The sequence below is a fragment of the Echiichthys vipera genome, assembly GCF_963691815.1.
Source record: "Echiichthys vipera genome assembly, chromosome: X".
Lineage (NCBI taxonomy): Eukaryota > Metazoa > Chordata > Actinopteri > Perciformes > Trachinidae > Echiichthys > Echiichthys vipera.
The window spans coordinates 34,701,294-34,722,078 of record NC_139825.1 but is presented as its reverse complement, the minus strand read 5'-3'; the positions used below and the strand labels follow the sequence as shown (position 1 = coordinate 34,722,078).

At 41.9% G+C, this 20,785-nt stretch overlaps 2 protein-coding genes across 3 annotated transcripts in view; one reads left to right on the top strand and one right to left on the bottom strand.

The window, feature by feature from the left end:
• Positions 1 to 76: 76 nt before the first annotated feature.
• Positions 77 to 18,508, bottom strand: LOC310965604 (limbin-like; the record flags this gene model as incomplete). The annotated part of the gene is made up of 23 exons (XM_083939301.1): positions 18,041 to 18,508; positions 17,713 to 17,788; positions 17,267 to 17,445; positions 14,360 to 14,416; positions 14,035 to 14,221; positions 13,804 to 13,904; positions 13,607 to 13,672; positions 13,366 to 13,500; positions 12,939 to 13,078; positions 11,861 to 12,185; positions 11,481 to 11,720; positions 11,047 to 11,222; positions 10,118 to 10,277; positions 9,526 to 9,702; positions 9,074 to 9,384; positions 8,558 to 8,732; positions 7,576 to 7,719; positions 7,112 to 7,339; positions 6,679 to 6,911; positions 6,490 to 6,577; positions 6,161 to 6,336; positions 3,767 to 3,868; positions 77 to 479 (listed from the first exon to the last, which is right to left on the bottom strand). Exons 1-23 carry the CDS (start codon positions 18,275 to 18,277, stop codon positions 77 to 79), a joined length of 4,116 nt encoding a protein of 1,371 aa, XP_083795427.1. The 5' UTR covers positions 18,278 to 18,508.
• Positions 18,159 to 20,785, top strand: part of evc (EvC ciliary complex subunit 1) — a 19,606-nt gene continuing 16,979 nt past the window's right edge. Inside the window, exons 1-3 of one of the 2 annotated variants that reach the window (XM_083939303.1) lie at positions 18,159 to 18,279; positions 19,937 to 20,050; positions 20,288 to 20,374. In XM_083939303.1, the coding sequence (XP_083795429.1) occupies positions 20,306 to 20,374 (69 nt within the window). In that variant the 5' untranslated portion in view covers positions 18,159 to 18,279; positions 19,937 to 20,050; positions 20,288 to 20,305. Of the gene's footprint in view, positions 18,280 to 18,905; positions 19,302 to 19,936; positions 20,051 to 20,287; positions 20,375 to 20,785 lie in introns of those variants that run through there. The other variant, XM_083939302.1, reaches the window with a different exon arrangement.

Sequence of the window (20,785 nt, the reverse complement as noted above, 5' to 3'; positions counted from 1 at the left end):
TTTTAATGTTATCATATATCATGATAAAGTACCATCATAATAATAAAAAAAAAGTGTAAAACACTGTTTGTCAGTCTCAAGGTAAGTTTGTTGGAGCCACTGAGCCTTTCTTCAGATTGAGAAAGTTTCTCCTTTTTCTTTTTGGAGCACCCACACTGCCACATGACTCAGGTGGATCCCGGAACACAAACAACCTCTCTCCGGTAACAGGGGTGCCCAGCACAGCGCTGGCAGAGGCTGGCTTCATGCTTTCCTCTACTGTGCCATGTAATGTATGGTCCACAACCTTTTCTTTTGAAGTATCATTTTGCTGCTGTGGAACTGTGTTTTCAGTCACTGTAGATTCATAAACAGGCCGCTGTGCTTTTCTGTCCTCCTTTCCTTTCTCTTCAACCAGCGGTGGTGTAACATCTCTTGGAGCCAGGAGACAGGATCTGGGGAGCAGTTTTTCCATCAAACTTTGCCTTTTTTCCTGGATTCTGTGAGATTTGGAGGACAAAGGAGCTGTTGTTAGTGGAAGTGGAGTGTTAAAGTGTTTACCTCATGCATGTGCATGTGACAGCCCAGCAATGTAACTCACAAAAGGCACATTTCACATTCAATAAAGGATTTCTCTATGATGTTGTTTAGCACTGAATGATTAATTACTCATTCAGTGATAATGATATTAATTATATAATATTATATATACTGTATAAAATCTTAATTAATCCATCTCTGGGAACCATCACTTTATTGTGGTAGAGAGGTTTGTGTGTCCCTGTGAACCTTAGGGCTGTGTTGTCTGGAGCCTGGTGCTCCTGGTAGGGTCTCCCATGGCAGAGTGGTCTCAGGCAAGGGGCCGGACTAAGAATGGTTCACAAAGACTTAATGGACAAACAAAAGAGAGGAAGAGAGACCCTGCCCGGAGGAAGACCGAGGTCCCCGTCTGGAGCCAGGCCCAGACAGAGGGCTTGCCTGGTGGCCGGGTTTGCCCGGAGCCCGGCCGGACACAGCCCGAAAAAGTGAAGTGGCAGCTCCCCCCTCTCCGTCCTGTGTGCCCACCACTCACAGGAGGAACCGCTGGTGGTCGGGTGTGCTGCTGCATGGGTGGCAGTGAAGGTGAGGGGCCTTGACGGACCAGACACGGGCAGCAGAGCCTGGCTTTGGGGACGTGAAATGTCACTTCTCTGTGGAGGAAGGAGCTGGAGCTTGTGCGAGAGGTGGAGCGCTAACCGTTAGATCTGGTGGGGCTTACCTCCACACACAGTCTTGGTTCTGGAACCGTACTCCTGGATAGGGGTTGGTCCCTATTCTTCTCTGGAGTTGCCCAGGGTGTGAAGCGCCGGGCTGGCGTGGGGATACTCACAAACCCCTGGCTGAGCCCCGTGGTGTTGGAGTTTACCCCGGTGGACGAGAGGGTGTCCTCCTTACGCCTGCGGGTGGTAGGGGGGAAAACTCTGACTGTTGTTTGTGCATATGCACCGAACAGCAGTTTGGATTATTCTGCCTTCTTGGAGACCCTGAATGGAGTCCTCATGGGGCTCCAGTAGGGGACTCCATAGTTCTGCTAGGAGACTGCAACGCCCACGAGGGCAACGATTGAGACACCTAGAGAGGCATGATTGGGAACGGCCTGCCTGATCTAAATCCGAGCAGTCAACTGTTATCAGATTTCTGTGCTAGTCATGGATTGTCTATAACAAACACCATGTTCGAACATAAGGATGCTCATAAGTGTCCGTGGTACCAGAGCACCCTAGGCGTGTGATTGTATCATCTGATCTGAGGCCGTATGTTTTGGACACTCGAGTGAAGAGAGGGGCAGAGCTGTCAACTGATCACCATCTGAGTGAGTTGGGTCGGAGGATGGGGGAAGATTCTGGACAGGCCGGATAAGCCCAAACAGGTAGTGCGGGTAAACTGGGAATGTCTGGAGGAGGCCCCTGTCCGAGAAATCTTCAATTCACACCTCCGGCAGAGCTTTTCTGGCATCCCTGTGGAGGTTGGGGGCATTGAACCGGGAAATGTTCAAAGCTTCCATTGCCTAAGCTGCGGCAGTGAGCTGTGGCCTCAAAGTCTTAGGTGCCTCAAGGGACGGTAACCCTCGAACACCGTGGTGGACACTGGTGCTCAGGGAAGCTGTCCAATTGAAGAAGGAGTCCTTCCGGGATAACATATCCCGGAAGACTCCGGAGGCGGTTGCAAGGTACCGACAGGCCAGAAGGGCTGCAGCCTCTGCCAGAGGCATGTCAGAGGCAAAGCAGCGGGTGTGGGAGGAGTTCGGAGAAGTCATGGAGAAGGACTTTCAGGCGGCACAAAGGTGCTCCTGGAAAACCATTCAACACCTAAGGGAACCGTCCAAGCTGTTCACAGTAAGGACGGTACACAGTTGAACCTCAGATTGAAGAGGAACAATGCGGATTCCGTCCTGGACGTGGAACAACGGACCAGCTCTTCAGTCTCGCAAGGATCCTGGAGGGGGCTTGGGAGTATGCGCATCCAGTCTACATGAGCTTTGTGGATTTGGAGAAGGCATATGACCGGGTCCCCTGGGAGATACTGTGGGAGGTGCTGCGGGAGTATGGGGTGAGAGGGTCACTTCTTTGGGCCATCCAATCTCTATACACTCAAAGCGAGAGCTGTGTCCGGATCCTCTGCAGTAAGTCGGATTCGTTCCCGGTGGGGGTTGGCCTCCGCCAGGGGTGCGCTTTGTCACCAATTCTGTTTGTGATTTTCATGGACAGGATAACGAGGCATAGTGGTGGTGGAGATGGGTTGCAGTTTGGTGGGCTGAGGATCTCGTCTCTGCATTTTGCAGATGACGTGGTCCTGATGGCATTGTCGGTCAGTGACCTTCAGCACTCACTGGATCAGTTCGCAGCCGAGTGTAAAACGGCTGGGATGAGGATCAGAACCTCTAAATCTGAGGCCATGGCTCTCAGGACACCGTTGGGTTGCTTACTCCGGGTAGTAATTGAGTCCAGGCACGTCCAGCTGGAAGGAGGCCCCAGGGAAGACCCAGGACTAGGTGGAGAGATAACATCTCCACACTGGCCTGTGAACACCTCAGGATCCCCAAGTTAGAGCTGGTTAATATGGCCCGGGAAAGGGAAGTTTGAGGTCCACTGCTAGAGCTGCTGCCCCCGCGACCTGATCCCAGATAAGCGGTTGAAGATGAGTGATGAGAGTGATGATTAATTACCCTTGATGAGTGTAACATTAAAGGTCCCATATTGTAAACAGAGAGATTTCTCCTGTCTTTTTATCATAAAGCAGGTCATGGTGTTGTGTAAATACTAGTATGTAGTATCAAAACACTCAATCCCCGGAGAAATGCACACAGCCTGTATTTAGAAACTGTGTCTTTTAACGAGACGTAAGGACTTCTGTACGGTTGTGATGTCACAACTATCCTCTATAGATTTATAGTTAGAAGTGCTGCTAAAGTGCTGTTACAGTCATTCCCATGCTGCAATGATGGTGCAGAAATGCAGAGAGAGCAGATGCAGAAGACCCAGAAACACTGATCAATCAGAGCAGACCAGGCTTTTTCAGGAGGGGTCTTAAAGACACAGACGCTAAAACGGAGTGTTTCAGACAGAGGATGGTAATAGGTATATTCTGACAGTATGAAAAAAACATTTTGTTTTTTGAACATTAAAGCATGTAAACATGTTCTAGTAGAAATCCAAAATAAATGTATGAACATTAAAATTACCATAATAAAGGACCTTTAAGTCTTTATATAGAACCTAGAGGCCGAATACAGAAGTGTGGAACTCACCTCTCTCTTTCCACAGAGCAGCTTGGCATATTTTGCATAATTTTATGCACCACGTCTTCTCTCAGTTTGATAGAAAGAAGTCTGTTCACCCCCCCAGCACACCTGGTCAAAGAGTCATGGATATATTATAAAGCTGGTGATACAGTCTCTGCAGACAATGATTGGCTTTCATTAAAACATGTTCAGGGATGTCTGGCTATCTGATATGCTGTCAGTAACTTTTCATTGGTTTAAAGGGAGAGCTTTGTGATCTTTTCCATGTAAGTAAAAAAATAAATATTTAATCTCTTTCTTTATAGGGTACTTTGTGTTACGCCTGCCTAATTGATTAATAGATACAGATAATTCCAACTGCAGTATCACACAAGGCTGTTTTTTCCCCAAGAAAATTACTGTTACAGATTGCCTCCCAAAAGTAGTTGTAGTTGGTTAATAATCACGTTGCATGGACAGAGCATCTTCCCATAATAAACAGAAACAATAAATCATTGCCATCATCTGTTTGTAGTCAGATTTTAAAGAATGGTATCTGTCTGTATTAGAGTGTTTACGAAAGCAAAATTAGTACACAAGTACATTTCATTGCAATTAGGGTATTTCACAGGTTACTGATGTTAAAAAAAATGGAACAGATGCTACAGGCTCTACCCTCTGGCCACATTTAACTACAAATTTTAGAGAACATACAGTAAATAATGAAACCGGGCTGAACATACTGACCATGAAAAACATCTAGCTGATGCCTGTTGCATCTTTTTAATAAATTCAAACAGAAGTTGATTTAGTTCAAAATAAATGCTTACATAGACTATTTTCTTAAACATGCTAGATCGAGGCAGGTAAGAAGTCAATTTAACTTCACTTTAACTTTCTTTGATAATTTATATTGTGTGCTGTCTCTGAAAATGTCATTCTGTTGCTGTTGTCAGAGAGCTGCATGGCCAAGAAGAGATCTGATAAAATATCAATATAACTATCAACAATCCTCATATGCGACAACTCTCAAATATAATGTTTCGAATTCTACTGTTTACATGAATTCACATTAGTAATATTTTAAAAATGTTCCAAAGAATGGGTAAGATCCATTTTGCAAACCTAAAGCAGACACAAAAGAGCTAAAGAAGAAAAGAAAAACACTTCTTGCATATTGTTCCCAACTGATAATTTTCATTCTCTTGTCCTTTGGCCAGACAGCTCCGCTCCTCAGGCACAAGGCATTATTCATCAGTAAAGTTATCCAAACTCAGCAGGGGCCAGAATTGAGTGTTCCAGTGTATCAGGAAGAGAGGGAAATTAAATGATGATCATTTATCTCTCCATCTTGGCTCAGGGAAAAAGACCCCTGTGGAGCCGTGTTCAAACAGTATTTAATTTGAGAGGATGCTTGGAGATGGGTCTGTTTCAGCCAGCTGTGTTTAAATGCTGTTTTTATTGAATCAGTGACTTCAGTCAGAAAACTATTTTCTTAAACCACAGAACTTGAATTGTTGAGAGGCTGGCTGCATGCATACTTGGGGTAAAAAGGTTTTCACTAGATTCAATTTGTTCTATTCTTTTTTTCCATTAGCAAAAAAGGATGCATGTCAAAAGCTCTTTTTGACTTATGAATGTTTGTTGGTAACCAAACTCAAAACTTTATAGGTTAGAAGAGCCTAAGAGATTTTGTATTATGATGGGGAATCTTTCTGCTGCACGGTGCTTACTAAGAGCACAGGCTGTATAAAATATGGATGTGGTCACTGTGATGTCACCCATAGGTTCTGAAGAGCCAAAAGCTCCAACTGGGTGGCTGCCATCTTGGCAGTGCCTGATGCCGCCTGCTTCCAGGTAATCAAAAAATGGGCAAAGAGGCGGGGCTTGGATGGAGCTGAGGAGGGCCTAATGAAGCCTACGGTCTATGGGAGCTACCTGTGACGGCACTCACCTGTCACTCAAAGCAGCCAGCCCTTAATTATGCAGAACTTTAGCCTTGATATAAGTTAAATGAGGTAGGTATATAAAAAAGTCACCCCGTAAAGTTGTCATGAAGGATTAATTAGCCAAAGGGACAATTTTTCTTCTAAACCAGGCTGAAGACATGTTTATTTCTGCTCTAAAGTTGAGTATTTTAACACAGGGCTCTATAGGGTTGACTCGCTTGTGGAGCCTTAAGTGGCCACTGCAGGAACTGCAGTTTTTGGCACTTGTGTTAGCTTAATTTTCACCCCATGAGGTTGCCGTTTGAATAAAAGTCAAATGGGTAAATACTAAGACAGAAAAACTACACTTCAAACAGAAATATACAGTATATTTATAATTATTATCTAATGTGACTACACTGTGTAAATTAGATGTGTAAACCTCTTCATCTACAACAATGTTTGCCAGTAGACCGATGTTGAACCTCCTTACCCTGAGTGTTCCTGTTCTGCTGATGATGAAGCAAGGTGTTGTTTGGGGCAGAGCGCGTCAGTGATGGAAAGGAGTTCGCTTTCGGGCAGTGTGGGGAGGAGGAGACGCAGGGCCTCCAGGAGAACCTCAGCAGATACCTGACTCTGCTTCACCAGCCGTGATGCAAACTCCAGATCCTAAGATGAAGAGCAGGGCACAGAGCCAAATACAGTTTTTCCTCTTCCTTCCTCTGGTTCGCACACAGAAGTGAGGATACCCCTGTATTTTTCCATGCCAGGATTATGTTTGTGTGAAATATAACTTTGTAAAAAAAGTATATAAATTCAGACCTGGTCACAGTTTGCATAAAGTCTCCTGAGCTCCATTTTCTCTTTCAAATCTTTCATGGCTTGGTTTTTGCCAGTCATTTCCTGCAACCTGAAATCGCCAAAGAGTTTCAACACTGTAAAATTTAACGGCCTGTGTCAAGCCCCAAAATTCCTCATTACTCCTGAGATAACACTGACATGACAGCTCACCTCTCAGCCAACAGTGTGATGACCTGATCCCTCTTGTAGAGCGCCTCCTGGAGGATGGACGTCATCCTGCATTCCTGCTGCAGCTGAAACAGTTTCACCTCCTTGCTTCTCCCTTCTCCCTCATCAGAGTCCTCTCTCTGTGTTGAATTGGACTTGACTCCGGGCCAAGACATTTGCAGGTCGTCCAGCTCCGTCCTCTCTTTTTGAAGCTGTTGTTCTGCTTCCTCTAGGCCCTGTGTCAAAGAGTCAAATTACACCATAATAAAGGTCTACAAGGTTTAATGAGAGAGTATTAGTCCCAGAGGAAACATGAGAATGGAAATTAGATTTTCCTTAGAATTACACATCAGTTTGAACCTTGAGCCCAATGGGCAGCCCTCCAACCATGCAATGCAACAACACAGGGGTTAACTTGGAGTCAAGTATTGCCTACCAAGAAGTGGTTCTGTATACACTGGGCCATGTCTTGTCTCTCCAGGCTCTTCCTCTCTCTGAGCTGCTGAATGAGAAGGCTGTGCAGAGTGAGCATTGCTCTGGAGGTCTCCAAGACTTTGGTCCTTCTCTCAGCCTTCTGGTAGTGGATTGAAGCCATCTGCATCGCAAGGCTGTCGCCCTGAGAGCGCAGATCATCCTCTCTCTCCCTACACATCTCCTCCATCACCTGCCAAAATCAGGATGGATGTAATTCAATTCTTGCTTGAACTCAAACCATCTTGTGTGCAAGCTAGACTTTTTAAACTTCAATACAGATAGCCATTCACTTAGAGTAGTATAGTATAGCATCCGTTACTGTAAGAGCTTAGGGTTTAAAATATTATATAAAATGTATACACTGGACATTTCCTGCCAGTAACTTAATGCATTTACATAGAGTAAAAGACAATGTTGCAGCTTTACCTTGTTCATGACGCTACTCTCCGTTTCCTTCTCCTTCTCAAACAGCTGGATCCCGTCCTCAAGCCTTTTCTGGAAAAGCAGCAGGTCAGATGTGTCTGTTTTCTGTCTGGCCTCGCTGGTTTTCCCCTTGGTTTGCATATTCGTCTGCAAAAAACCACAATATACATATGTTGGTTGGCAAATGACTGCAAGCACGCTGTTATGATGTGATTAGAAATGAAACCACTCTGTGGAGCTCTTTATTATTTCTGAATCACAATGTGCACTCATCCAGCCGCCACACAATTGAGGCTGATCGCAGTGTGGTTTGCACTGGCGGTCGCCATTCTCCATTTCTTCCTCATTTTAGAAAATATTAAATGCATCATGATATCTTGCTGTAGTTTAATACATGTGGGCTTTTGAAGCGTATCATGAGGAGATTTAAAATGAAAAAATATAATCAAAGTTAGCACAGCGTAAAAGAAGTGGGCCATAGAGACTTCCTTCTAAAGAGAGGGATGAGAATCAAAGAAACATTTTAATCTTGTAAATTGAGCTCTAATGCTTAGTTGTACTACAAACATACATAATATCTGAGGATGTTGAAAATTAAAGATTTCTGCTTGTTCTCATCACCATGTTGGTGTACACTCATATTACACAGATACAATGATGTCTCTTTTGTTACTTTTATCTAATATTCCCCATATTCTTACATTCATAAGCTAACAGTTTGATCTGGCTCATGTCCCTTCATTAGCATTTCATTGTGAGTGTTCCACCTGCATTTTCAATCAATTACATTAGATGCTATGAACTCTAGTTGAAGGCGACATGAATATTACACCAAAGTAAGTGCACGGTGGGCAATGCAGTTTGCCACTGTGACTTTTTATTAGATACAACCACTAGCAACGGTCAAGGTCAGAAATGTTTATATCCTACAAACACAGGTTTTAAGAACATAACTGAATTTAGTAACGTGTGATTTCGTGTTCACCATCTGTTGCTCGCTCTCCTTTCTCCAAGCTGCCAGAGCGGTGTGGAGTTTGGCTCTTGAGACAGCATGGGGCAGCACCAGGCAGCGGTCCATCACAGACAGACATTTCTGAAACTCTAGTTTCATCCTGAGCCGGTCATCTTCAGACAGAGTCAACTGGGATGAACACAAGCAACTGGGGCAGAAGGAGAAAAGAAAGACTGATAAACGCACAGGGGAGGCTTTACATGGCTGCATTGAGAGTGGAATACCATTAATCCAGGATGGTGTAATTATAATTTGGGATGTTTTTCAACCCACAAAAGTTCCTTTCAGTCAGTCTGGTATCTACAGTAATACATTTTATGGTAGAGAATACCCCCATCTGAATTTCAACTGATGTAGAAAAACAAGATCTCATATGTATCCAGAAAGTTACATATGAGACCTTCTCTATCCACCTCTCCCACAGTTAATAGCAACACACACACAAAGAATCCCCTGAAATGAATTGACCTGTGTTATTATATCACTGACCTAAAGAAAGCTCGACAGTGAGCCCTGAGTTCCCTCTGCTCCTGCAGCTCTCTCTCCATGGCTTCCCGCAAAGAGTCCCTGGTGCAGCTGAGGGTGCGCAAGGCTGCCTTGCCTTCCTGGTGCAACCTTTCCTGGCCCTGCAGCAGAGCACTCACTCCTTGTCCCTGGGCTTGTCCAGGTCCAGGCTCTGGTTCCACCTGCAGCAGGGAGCGTTGGGCCCCTGGAGGCAAGATTGTTAGCAAGGACTGGGTTGCAGAAGGCTGTATGGCTTTGGCTTCTGTTATGGCACCCTGTATCACACGCATGGTCACCTACAGAACAGGTAGAGGATGAAGACAGGGACTGAATAAGACCCAATCAAGCTCAGTGGAAAATTTGTGTGCAGGGTTTTTATGCATCTCTCATAGTGATAAGGTCATTAATGCGCCCAATGTGTCGTGTTAGCATGGCACCTTGCGGATGTCTGCAGTAGCCTCCTCATCCAGGTTGTTGATGAGCTCTGCTAGCTCCAAACTGTGAGTGGTCAGTAAGTTCTGCCAACAGTGCAGGTGCTGGGCTACATCTATCCTTCCCTCCAGACCCCTGGACAGAGCAGATAGATCCTTCTGTCTCTGTTTGTGGACCTGCAGCTTGAGAGAGCAGGAAGCAGGAATAAAGGTGGTATATTAGTTAAAGGTCCCACATTACCATTACAGTCATTTCCCAGCTGTAGTGACGGCGTAAAGATACAGAGAGTGCAGATGTGGAAGACCAAGACACGCTGATCAATCAGAACAGATTTGGCTTTTTAAGGAGGGGGCAAACGGAGTGTTTCAGACAGAGAGTGAATATACAGGTATATTCAAACAGAGAGTATGAGAAAAATAATGTGTTTTTCGAACATTAAAGCATGTAAACATATACATAAAAGTATAAGCCTGAAAAGGGGCATAATACGTCCCCTTTAAAGAATGAGATGAACAGGTTTTGTGATATCATTCCACAATGGATGTACAATGGAATTGGAATTGGAATAAAAATCCTAAATGCGCATGATCTCCTCACCATGTCAGAGATGAGCTCCCGCCTTTTCTTAATAAGTCCACAGCGCATGGCTCTCCTCTCTTGGCTCAGTGCCTCATCCAGTCTCTGCCTCACCATCAACAGCTCTTTATGGGCTTTATCCTGCAGCTGGTCTATCTGCTCTGTGGACACAAGGCTCCCTCTGGTGGAGACATGAAAGCGTTCCAGGTTAAAACACCACTCTAGACCATTATACTTCCTGTATATTGCACAAGCTTAGAACTGCTTACAAGCTTAGAACTAGCAACAAAAGCTGATATATTGTACACATTTTCTGGAAAATACACTCTTTTATTTGTAAAAAAGAAAAATCTACGTAAAATATTTAACTTTCTTTTTGTTTTTCTTTTGTTCACTTTCATTTCTTGGAGTGTTTTTTGCATATTGCTATATTTTCTATATTTATATCACATCACAAATTAAAGCATTTTAGACTAAAGACTAAACACAAACATTCTTACTGCAGTGTCTGGAAGAAGATACTCCCCCCCTCCTTTTTTATTTATTTATTTTGGTTGTTTTTCTCTTTCTTGAATGACTTTATTTATTTTTGCTATTATTAGTTTATTGTTTTTTTTTTACTTTACCTATCTACTCATGTTACAAGTTATTCAGTTACTTGGTTGGTTATTGTGACTGTGTCAGACGTGGGTTGTTTGGAGGGATAGCAGGATTCATGTTTTTTTTTTTTGTCTGTTTTTTCACCTTAATGCAGATGCACTGCACAACTGTTATACTTTATCTGTGTAATTGTCTGAAGAACTTAATAAAATAATTTGGAAAATAAAGCAAAAAAACATTCATACTGCAATAGAAGCTTACTTGGCCATATTTATAGTGTAGTGTAGTGAAGCTAGATGTGTGATGATCATCACATGATGGTATCACTGGCAACTACAATAGACACCAACCTCCTGATGTGAGTGAACCAGCTGTCCAGATTGCTAGACGTGCTGGAGAAGCTGTCAGAAATCAGGCTGTTGAGGCTGTGAAGGCTGTGCACCAAGAACTTCCTCTGTGCATGGCGTTCAGCAAGCACATAGCGCTGGTTGGCAAGAACCACATCCAGCACCTCCTCTAGCTGATCCTGGACAGAGAAAAAAGTCTCATAATATGTATTTTAAATGTTTGTTTTATTTACCGATTACCACAAATACAGATGGCTGCAAAGAAGAACAAAGGAATAAAGCAAATGTATAAATTGCAAATGCTGTTCTACGTGGTTTGCTGGACACGTTTGCAGGTGTCAATTCTGCATGTCTAAAGCTCAAATTATACATAAATTATTATGTCTTTTAAATGCTCTAATGTGTCACATCTTTGAAAGTTAATTTTGGTTGCTCACTTGACAGGCAAAGTAATCGTGCTGAAGACTCTTGGCCGTACTCTTCTCCAGCTCGCCCATCCTGGTGGCTTCCTCCAGTTCTTCAGAGAAGATCTTGTGCAACTCCACCCGACGCCACTCGATGATCTGCCTCTGGACCTTCCCTGAGGCTTCTTCATGTCGGACCAACAGGATGCGTTGGAGCTGACTCTGGCTCAGCTTGTGCAGCTTCTCCAGGAGGACGCTGCAGTGGAGGAGCGCCTAGTAACATAACAAAATTAGTTTTTTTCAGTTTAGTGACAGTATGTCATGAAAGCAATAAACTAACAGAATTCTCTCGCATCCAGAAGGAAAAATTCATAATGTTACTTTCCTAAATTAGACAAGTTACTTTTTATTACCTGTTGATCTGCATGTTGACACAGCAGCTCGGCCTGGGCCTTCTCAGCAGCTTCTCTGCGGTGCTCGGCTTCCATTTCTTCCCGAGTCTCCAGGTTACACCGGCCAGCCAAAGCAGCCATGCGAGCCCCTCGCTCCTCCTTCAGCCGACCCTCCATGCCCAGCATCTGTCCATGCAGCACACTGAGGAGCCTCTGCTGGGCCTGGGCGCTGGCCTGGCCCCGGGAACGCAGGGCGCCCAGCAGAGAGGACATTATATCCTTGTAGATCTGAATCCGGGTTGCCTCCAGGTTATTGGTGGCATGCAGCAGTGTGGACATTTCAAGGCTTACAGGGATAAATGCAGAGTAAGTATGGTAAACCCAATATGTTGTGATAATAATGTGAAACATTTATGAAAACAAGTGTTTCTTCCAAGGAACAACCAGCAAAACTGATTATTGGAGCCAATACAGAAGTGGATTAAAGCAATTCTTACCTTTCTGACATCTTTACACTTTTCTTTTGTAATCTTAAAATGTTCCTAATAAGCATATGGAACACTAAAATGTAAAAGAAACCCACTCTGTTACCACTCATCAATATTCAATTCTCATATATTTCTGATGAAAGTCTAATACTAGCAAATTCAGGATTGGTCGGTCTCCCCCAAATTCGCTATTAGGAGGTTCCACTTTGACAGGCATTCCAGTGCACTTTGCCAATTTGGCAAGGGGAGGGGAGGAGGGAGCGTCAGAGGTCAGGCCGGGAGAAGAGGGCAGAGACTGTTGAGGGGTCACTAACTGAGACATGCAAGAAAGGTAAGAATTGTTTTAATATTAAAAAGCGGAAGATGCCCTCTGCACCCCGCTGCTTATCTGCTGGGTACCAGCTGGTGCAGGGTTAACCACAGTAAACAACAACAACAAAAAATATATACAAAAAATTCCAGTGCACATCCATTTTTGTGACCCAAAATAAATGGACTACATTGACTAGATACAAAGGGGAACACTCCCTTTATTGCCAATTTATTCCACATAATTTTGTCCCATTAAAGGGTATCAAGCTATTGAATTCCCTCTTGACTCATCTACTCACTTTTCCAAAGCCTGGTACATGTTTTGGGGATCCTCCAGCACCATGGTATCCACCATCTTGTCTTCAAATGCAGCTTCATCTTTCACAGTCTCACTCATATTGCAGTCTGCATACTCTGGGTCTGAATCACTTCTGTTTCTCTGAAGCGAGAAAATACATTGAGTGTATTAACTTACAGTAACTCAAGAAACCTAAAACAATGAGCAAAAATATATTGACATTCATTTGAGAAAACAGCTCTTTAAAATGATAAAATTAGATATGTCAATAAAAAAAGGAATTGTGTGGCATCTTTTGGGTCAACAAAACTAACTGTGGTTGGACAAAATACTAAATTTCCTCTCCTTTCAAGTATCAACAGACACAATATATGTATATGTAATTAACAAATAAATTAGGTTTTAATAACAGTTTGAATTTGTGATACCCTTTGCTGAAGAAGGTTCAGCCTGGTTCTCAGACTTATCAGGTTCATGGCCAGAAACCCCAGTGACAGCAGCACCAACGTAACAAAGAAACCAGCAACAAATCCAGCAAAATGGACTCCATGGTTAGGATAAATCTAAAGTGGAATGCAAAAAACACCAGATTTCCCATTAAATCAATTTTTGTGCATGCAAAGCTTTAAGCTGCAGGTGTTTCCAGTTGAGAAAGTGTCCACATCTTACCCTGTTGGTCGAATTCACCCTCAAGGTTAGATTAGCTGTTAATGGACCAAACATACTGACATCATTCTGTGGAGTAAAGAAAACAATGCTCTGGGTAAGAACAAAGTGCAAACACTGGCATTGTGAGATGAATAACATTTGGGTGATTGATTTTCATGTTAAAAAGAGCATAAATGGCAGAAGTAGAAAAAAAATACCTGAGAGGCATTAGAGAATGTGAGAAAAGCTGGAAGGTCCAAGACTTCACTCTTATGACTCCTTATGTGAGCAGTATAGTTGACAACAACTTGGGATCCAGCTAAAGAAGTAAAATCAATATAACTTTATTTATTTTGGATGTAGCGTGCAGACAATTCCAATATTTTAAAGTTCAAACCGGACATGTTTGCTAGAATCATCTTTTAAAACAAACTGACTCCCAGACATACCAGACAGAGAATCAATTGCAAACGTCTGGTAGCCTCTTTCCACCACCCTGCCTTCAGATTTTATGGGTACTATTCCAGAGATGGAGTCCCTGATAGCCACCTGAGACAGGTTGGTGCCACCAACTGGGCCCATGTTGTGGATCAGCAAGAAGAAAGTGAGCTGAGGAGGGTCAGTGTCCAGCTTCACCTGGGGGCCACATGATAGAGCAGCAGGAAGAGTATGAATCACTGGACGGGCTTCAGCATGTTCATTTGCAGTTTAAAATTGGTCCCGCAAAATATGTTAGAATTAATGCACTGTGTTCAAACAAGTGAGTATATGTACCTGTGCACACTTGTGAAATTTGACCCCAAATGCAGATGGAGGCGCCATACTTTGAACCTGCGGAAATATTCAACACACTGTATAACAACTTTCTTCCAGCATGGTAAGTCTCCCTTGATGTAAGGTAATGTTATAAGTAAGAATAGCCATTTGATGTAATATGAAGTAATGGTGTGTTTGATATGTGGGTGTATGTATGTTGTATTTCATAAATTCTTACTTTTAACACCCCCAGTACCCAAGAGGAATATAAAAAAAATATATTTTATATAAACTACAGAAAACATCCTGTCAAAAGATGTTGTAACAGTGGAAAAAATGGCTGATTGACAACTGCTTTTATCAGTGCAAAAGTATCAAAACACTACACATAAAAGTTTTGACAATAAAATTATAAAAGCAATTTAATGAATTACAACAAGAGCCTGGTCGATTTATCAGTCAGCTGATATAGGCCTACCACGCTATTGAAGTGTGTATGTGATGGTCCGATATTCGGGGATATGAAAACCTTTTTGCAGAACATATTACGCAGAAAATGATGCTTGGGGTGGTTTAGAAATGGTGCCATATAGCAAATTTTATTTTATGTGTTCTTTATTTAAATATTTAGCAATGGAGTGATAGAGAACATGGTGTTCATTTAGAGATTTGTTTTACTTTTTATTTATTCTTTATCACACAATACATTATAATTATTTATATCATTTGTAGAATCGGTTGATGATGTTAAACATTTTATCTATGTGTAATGAAATCATATTTCAAGATACTGTGATACACTATTATATTGTCTAAATTGATAATAATCAGCCTATAAACCAAATTTCTCAGAAAATGTTATCTGAGATACCTGAGGGAGTATCATTAGGAAGTTCAGTTTTGGTTTTATAATTAAATCGTTGATTGCCCAGATATACAGTATATTGTTAAAATGATATAAAAATGTCTATCATACAGTACAGACCAAAAGTTTGGACACACCTTCTCATTCAATGAGTTTCCTTTCTTTTCATGACTATTGACATTGTAGATTCATACTGACGGCATCAAAACTATGAATTAACACATGTGGAAATATGTACTTAACAAAAAAGTGTAAAACAACTGAAAATACGCCTGATATTCTAGTTTCTTCAAAGTAGCCACCTTTGGCTCTGATCACTGCTTCACACACTGTGCATTCTCTTGATGAGCTTCAAGAGGTCGTCACCTGAAATGGTTTCCACTTCACAGGTGTGCCCTGTTAGGTTCAGTAAGTGGGATTTCTTGCCTTATAAATGGGGTTGGGACCCTCAGTTGTGTTGTGCAGAAGTCAGGTGGATACACAGCTGATAGTCCCACTAAATAGACTGTAAGAATTTGTATTATGGCAAGAAAAAAGCAGCTAAGTAAAGAAAAACGAGTGGCCATGATTACTTTAAGAAATGAAGGTCAGTCAGTCAGAAAAATTGGGAAAACTTTGAAAGTGTCCCCAAGTGCAATCGCAAAAACCATCAAGTGCTACAAAGAAACTGGCTCACAAGAGGACCGCCCCAGGAGAGGAAGACCAACAGTCACCTCTGCTGCGGTGGATAAGTTCATCAGAGTCACCAGCCTCAGAAATGGCAGGTTAACAGCAGCTCAGATTAGAGAGCAGGTCAATGCCACACAGAGTTCTAGCAGCAGACACATCTCTAGAACAACTGTTAAGAGGAGACTGTGTGAATCAGGCCTTCATGGTAGAATAGCTGCTAGGAAACCACTGCTAAGGACAGACAACAAGCAGAAGAGACTTGTTTGGGCTAAAGAACACAAGGAATGGACATTAGACCAGTGGAAATCTGTGCTTTGGTCTGATGAGTCCAAATTCTAGATCTTTGGTTCCAACCACCGTGTCTTTGTGCGACGTAGAAAAGGTGAACGGATGGACTCTACGTGCCTGGTTTTCACCATGAAGCATTCAGGAGGAGGTGTGATGGTTTGGGGGTGCTTTGCTGGTGACACTGTTGGGGATTTATTCCAAATTGAAGGGATACTGAACCAGCATGGCTACCACAGCATCTTGCAGCAGCATGCTTTTCCATCAGGTTTACGTTTAGTTGGACCATCATTTATTTTTAACCACAACAATGACCCCAAACACACCTCCAGGCTGTGTAAGGGCTATTCGACCAATTAGGAGAGTGATGGGGTGCTGCTCCAGATGACCTGGCCTCCACAGTCACCGGACCTGAACCCAATCGAGATGGTTTGGGGATGAGCTGGACCGCAGAGTGAAGGCAAAAGGGCCAACAAGTGCTAAGCATCTCTGGGAACTCCTTTAAGACTGTTGGACGACCATTTCAGTTGACTACCTCTTGAAGCTCATCAAGAGAAAGCAGAGTGTGTGTGAGAAGCAGTAATCAGAGCAAAAGGTGGCTACTTTGAAGAAGCTAGAATATAAGACATATTTTCAGTTGTTTTACACATTTTTGTTAAGTACATATTTCCACATGTGTTAATTCATAATTTTAATTCCTTCTGTGTGAATCTACAATTTTCATAGTCATGAAAATAAAGAAAACTCTTTGAATGAGAAGGTGTGTCCAAACTTTTGGTCTGTACTGTATATATTGCATGTGGCTATTTCACTATTTATTTATTGAATTAAACATGATATATGGTGATATGTATCGCAATCATAGTGATATCATTGCACAATCTGCATAGAGAAGGTCAATTTTCATTCCAACTCAAACAATTCTCCACATTGGCCGCCATATTGGTAATCAGTGAATTGTTTTGTAAATCGGAAAAACTAAATCCCATACCGGTCGAGCTCTATCACATACATGAAAAGGTGCATTGTATACTACATCTACATACTCCATGAAATGTGACTGTGTACAAAGACAGAGGCGACCAACACACCTCTTAGAAACATACCTGAGGCAGAGTGAGGCCTGGGTTGTATCTGGTGAGGGTGCTTCTGCGGGTACGGAGGTGCCAGATGTTTGACATGTAGGTAAGTGGAGTAAAAGAGTGTCCCCATGGACCAACAGGAGCAGAAGAAGAGAGTGGGCCCTCTGCAGACAACACCATGTGTCCAGTGGTCTTCATTGTATCTGTCAGATTACATTAAGGGTGTTTGAACAGCCAGTTACAAAGTCTGCAACTGACATATTAATAAATAATTACATATATCCATATACTCATTACACATTTTTTAGAATTACATTTAACATTATATAATTTCTAGTAGGTGTACTGCAAAACACTATTTACCTACCTTATGTACAATTACTCAGTTTGTGTTTGCACAGAAATGTATTGTATTATTGTTGTATTATTACCGTTTTGTGGATGTATAGAAGTGAGAGAAAGCAACAAACCTTCCATCCTAAGCAATGTCTGCTCTGCTGATTTCCCACCTGGGTCATGTTGCACTAAATGAATACTGGAGAGGCTCTGGCAATGGAAAAGGGGCATTCAATATTGTACATTTAATATGCAACCTGCATGTTTATTAACACATATAAACAAGAGTATCTTTCCAAACCAAAGCATTAGGTGTTAAGGGCCTTATTACATATGAAAAGTGAGCCAAAATATTGGTTGCTAAAATACAACACAATAAATAAACCTGTAAATGTGTAGGAACATTAGAGATTAGATTTAAATTGATACATTTGAACTGGATTTCAACAGTAGGCCACTCACCTGTCGCTTCTCAGAGAAAGGTGTTGGTAGTGTTGTGTACCATGATGCATCCTGGGATGTCACGTTACCGTTATAACAAGGCTGATGTCCAGCACTGGACTCCAAAACACAGGCTCGCTGGGTTACATAGTGACACCAACGGGAGTACCGAGGAGGTGGACACAAACACGACACTTGGATATTCAAGATGTATGACCATATCGTGACGGTAATCGCGGTAAAGTGGACCTGAAGCATCCGTAAGTTGGTGTGCCACTCTCAACAAGGAGAGCCGCTAACTTAGCTGGGTGCATTTCTGTATGTTTCCATTGTTAAAAATCCGCGAAGAAAACATTTTGCCCTGCTTTCTTTCATGACAAACATCAACTGTAGCAGCGTTTTTGTCGAACAAGCACATCTTACTTGTATGCGAGTATTTCAGGAGAAACCATGGACGCCATTTCAAAGTTATACGGGAACACAAGCTCCATAATCACCGTTGCTGCAGAACTTGGAAAAACATTTCCAAAACTTTGGAAAAACGGTCGGGCAACTCCTCAGAAAGTGTCAAAGACAAAGTGTATGACGTTGTTTCCGGTTACGGCTTTCAAATTAAAACACGACAAGCGAGACCGTGGGATGAATGGAGCTATAGATGCATGGAAATTTGATATTAAAGACTAATAAATGAAATAAGTCATGTAACAATACTGTTACTGTGGACGGAAGACTTGTTCCCCCATTGGCTACATTATTAGACTTTAATTTTGAAGGATAGTTAATAGTTTTTCCGCTTAAATTCTAGCCAGCTTGTTCTGATTGGTCCTTGGCTTAAATCTCTTTCCAGCCATTGGCTTAAAATATGCACCAAGTTGGTCGCTTTGGGGGAAAAATACTGCTGGAAGAAGTTGTTGAAAGTCGTAGTTGTTATTGTTTCAAGATGTGAAAGCTTTTGCGGAGAAAAACAAACAAACATTAAAATCATATGCGGGGAAGACACTTCAGCGTGAACAGTTAGACGTTACTTTCCCAACCGTTGTTAACGTTAGATAGCTTTAACGTTAGACGTCGACAACATGCTAACTAACGTAGTGTGTTAGACATGACAGAGCAGGACCTGATAGCGGGATGCGGCACTGATGTGTTGGTCAGTTTCGCTGAGTCCCTGCACATATACACAGGACTGTTAACTGTTGCCACGGTGTGTGGAGGGCTGTCGGGGATATTAGCTGCTGCTCTTTTATATGTCTTCTGCCTGAAGCCTTTGTTGTTGACGAGACAAGTAAGTAATTAACAACAGCCTGTTTCCTACTCACTCAGTTCTTGACCAAGTATCATCGAGATATTATATTCAATCCCTGGATGCAGCGGTGGAAAGTAACTAAGTACATTCACTCAAGTGTTGTACTTATGAGTTTTCACTTTACTTGAGTAATACCATTTTATGCTACTTTGTACTTCTACTCTACTACATTTCAAAGGAAATATTGTACTTTTTACCCCACTATATGTATTTGGTAACTTCAGTTACTTCACAAATTTAAATTATTAATATGAAATATCAACAAATATAATAGGATACATTTTTATAGGTTAAGCTACACAGCAGAATATAAAGTAAAAACAATTTACACCACCCTTATCAGCTGCAATATTAAAGTGATATTTACATAAATTTATCAATAATTACAATATGATAATATAATATTCTGAAATGGGCCATTCTGCATAATGAGTACATTTTGATTCTAATACTTTAGTACTTTTACTTAAGTAACATTTTGAATACAGGACTTTTACGTTTAACATATAACGTATTCCACAGTGTGGTATTACTACTTTTACTTAAGTAAAGGTTCTGAGTACTTTTTCCATCGCTGCCTGGATATAACATATTCTCATGTATCATCCCATTAGGGTTACAATGCAAGGCGGCTGCTTGAACCTGATGATGGGGAACTGGACAACAATCAAAGTGACTGTGTCAGCAACAGCAGAAAGGAGGCTCTAAGTGGCAACACACATGATAAAGTATTCTCTTTAACATCCATGACACGTCTCAGACTTATTGTAACTTTACACAGGTGGATGTCATAGTCACATGAAATATAAAGGGGCACATTTATGTAAAATATCTGGAAATTACTACATTTTGAATTGTATGGCACAGGACGCCAATCATGCTTCATTCAGGGTTACCTGCCCATATTGTGATGTTTACTAATTAACTTCCTACTAACAGTTTAGGTCTGTTTACTCATTGTCCAGGAGAAGAAGCAGCCACCCATGAACAGTGATGTGGCTGCATTTGCATCAAGGGCAAAGGTGGTCTATCCCATCAACCAAAAATACAGAGTAAGTCTAGGCAAGGCAAGGCAAGGCAATGCAAGTTCATTTGTATAGCACAATTCAACAACAAGGCAATTCAAAGTGCTTCACATACAACATTAAAAGCATTGGGAGAAACAACACATAAAACATATACATATAAAAGGTCATTTAAAACGTACAAAAAGATTTAAACGTAAAAAAGGTCATTTTAAAAAAACATAAAAGATGGTTACAGTTACAGAAGTTACAGTAGAGTTTACTGAAAAGCAGCGAAAAATAGAAAAGTATTCAGTCCTGATTGAAAATAACTAAAAGTTGCAGCAGCCCTGGAAGTTTTCTGGAAGTTTGTTCCAGATTTGTGGAGCATAAAAACTGAAAGCTGCCTCTCCATGTTTAGTTCTGACTCTGGGGACACAGAGCAGACCTGTCCCATGT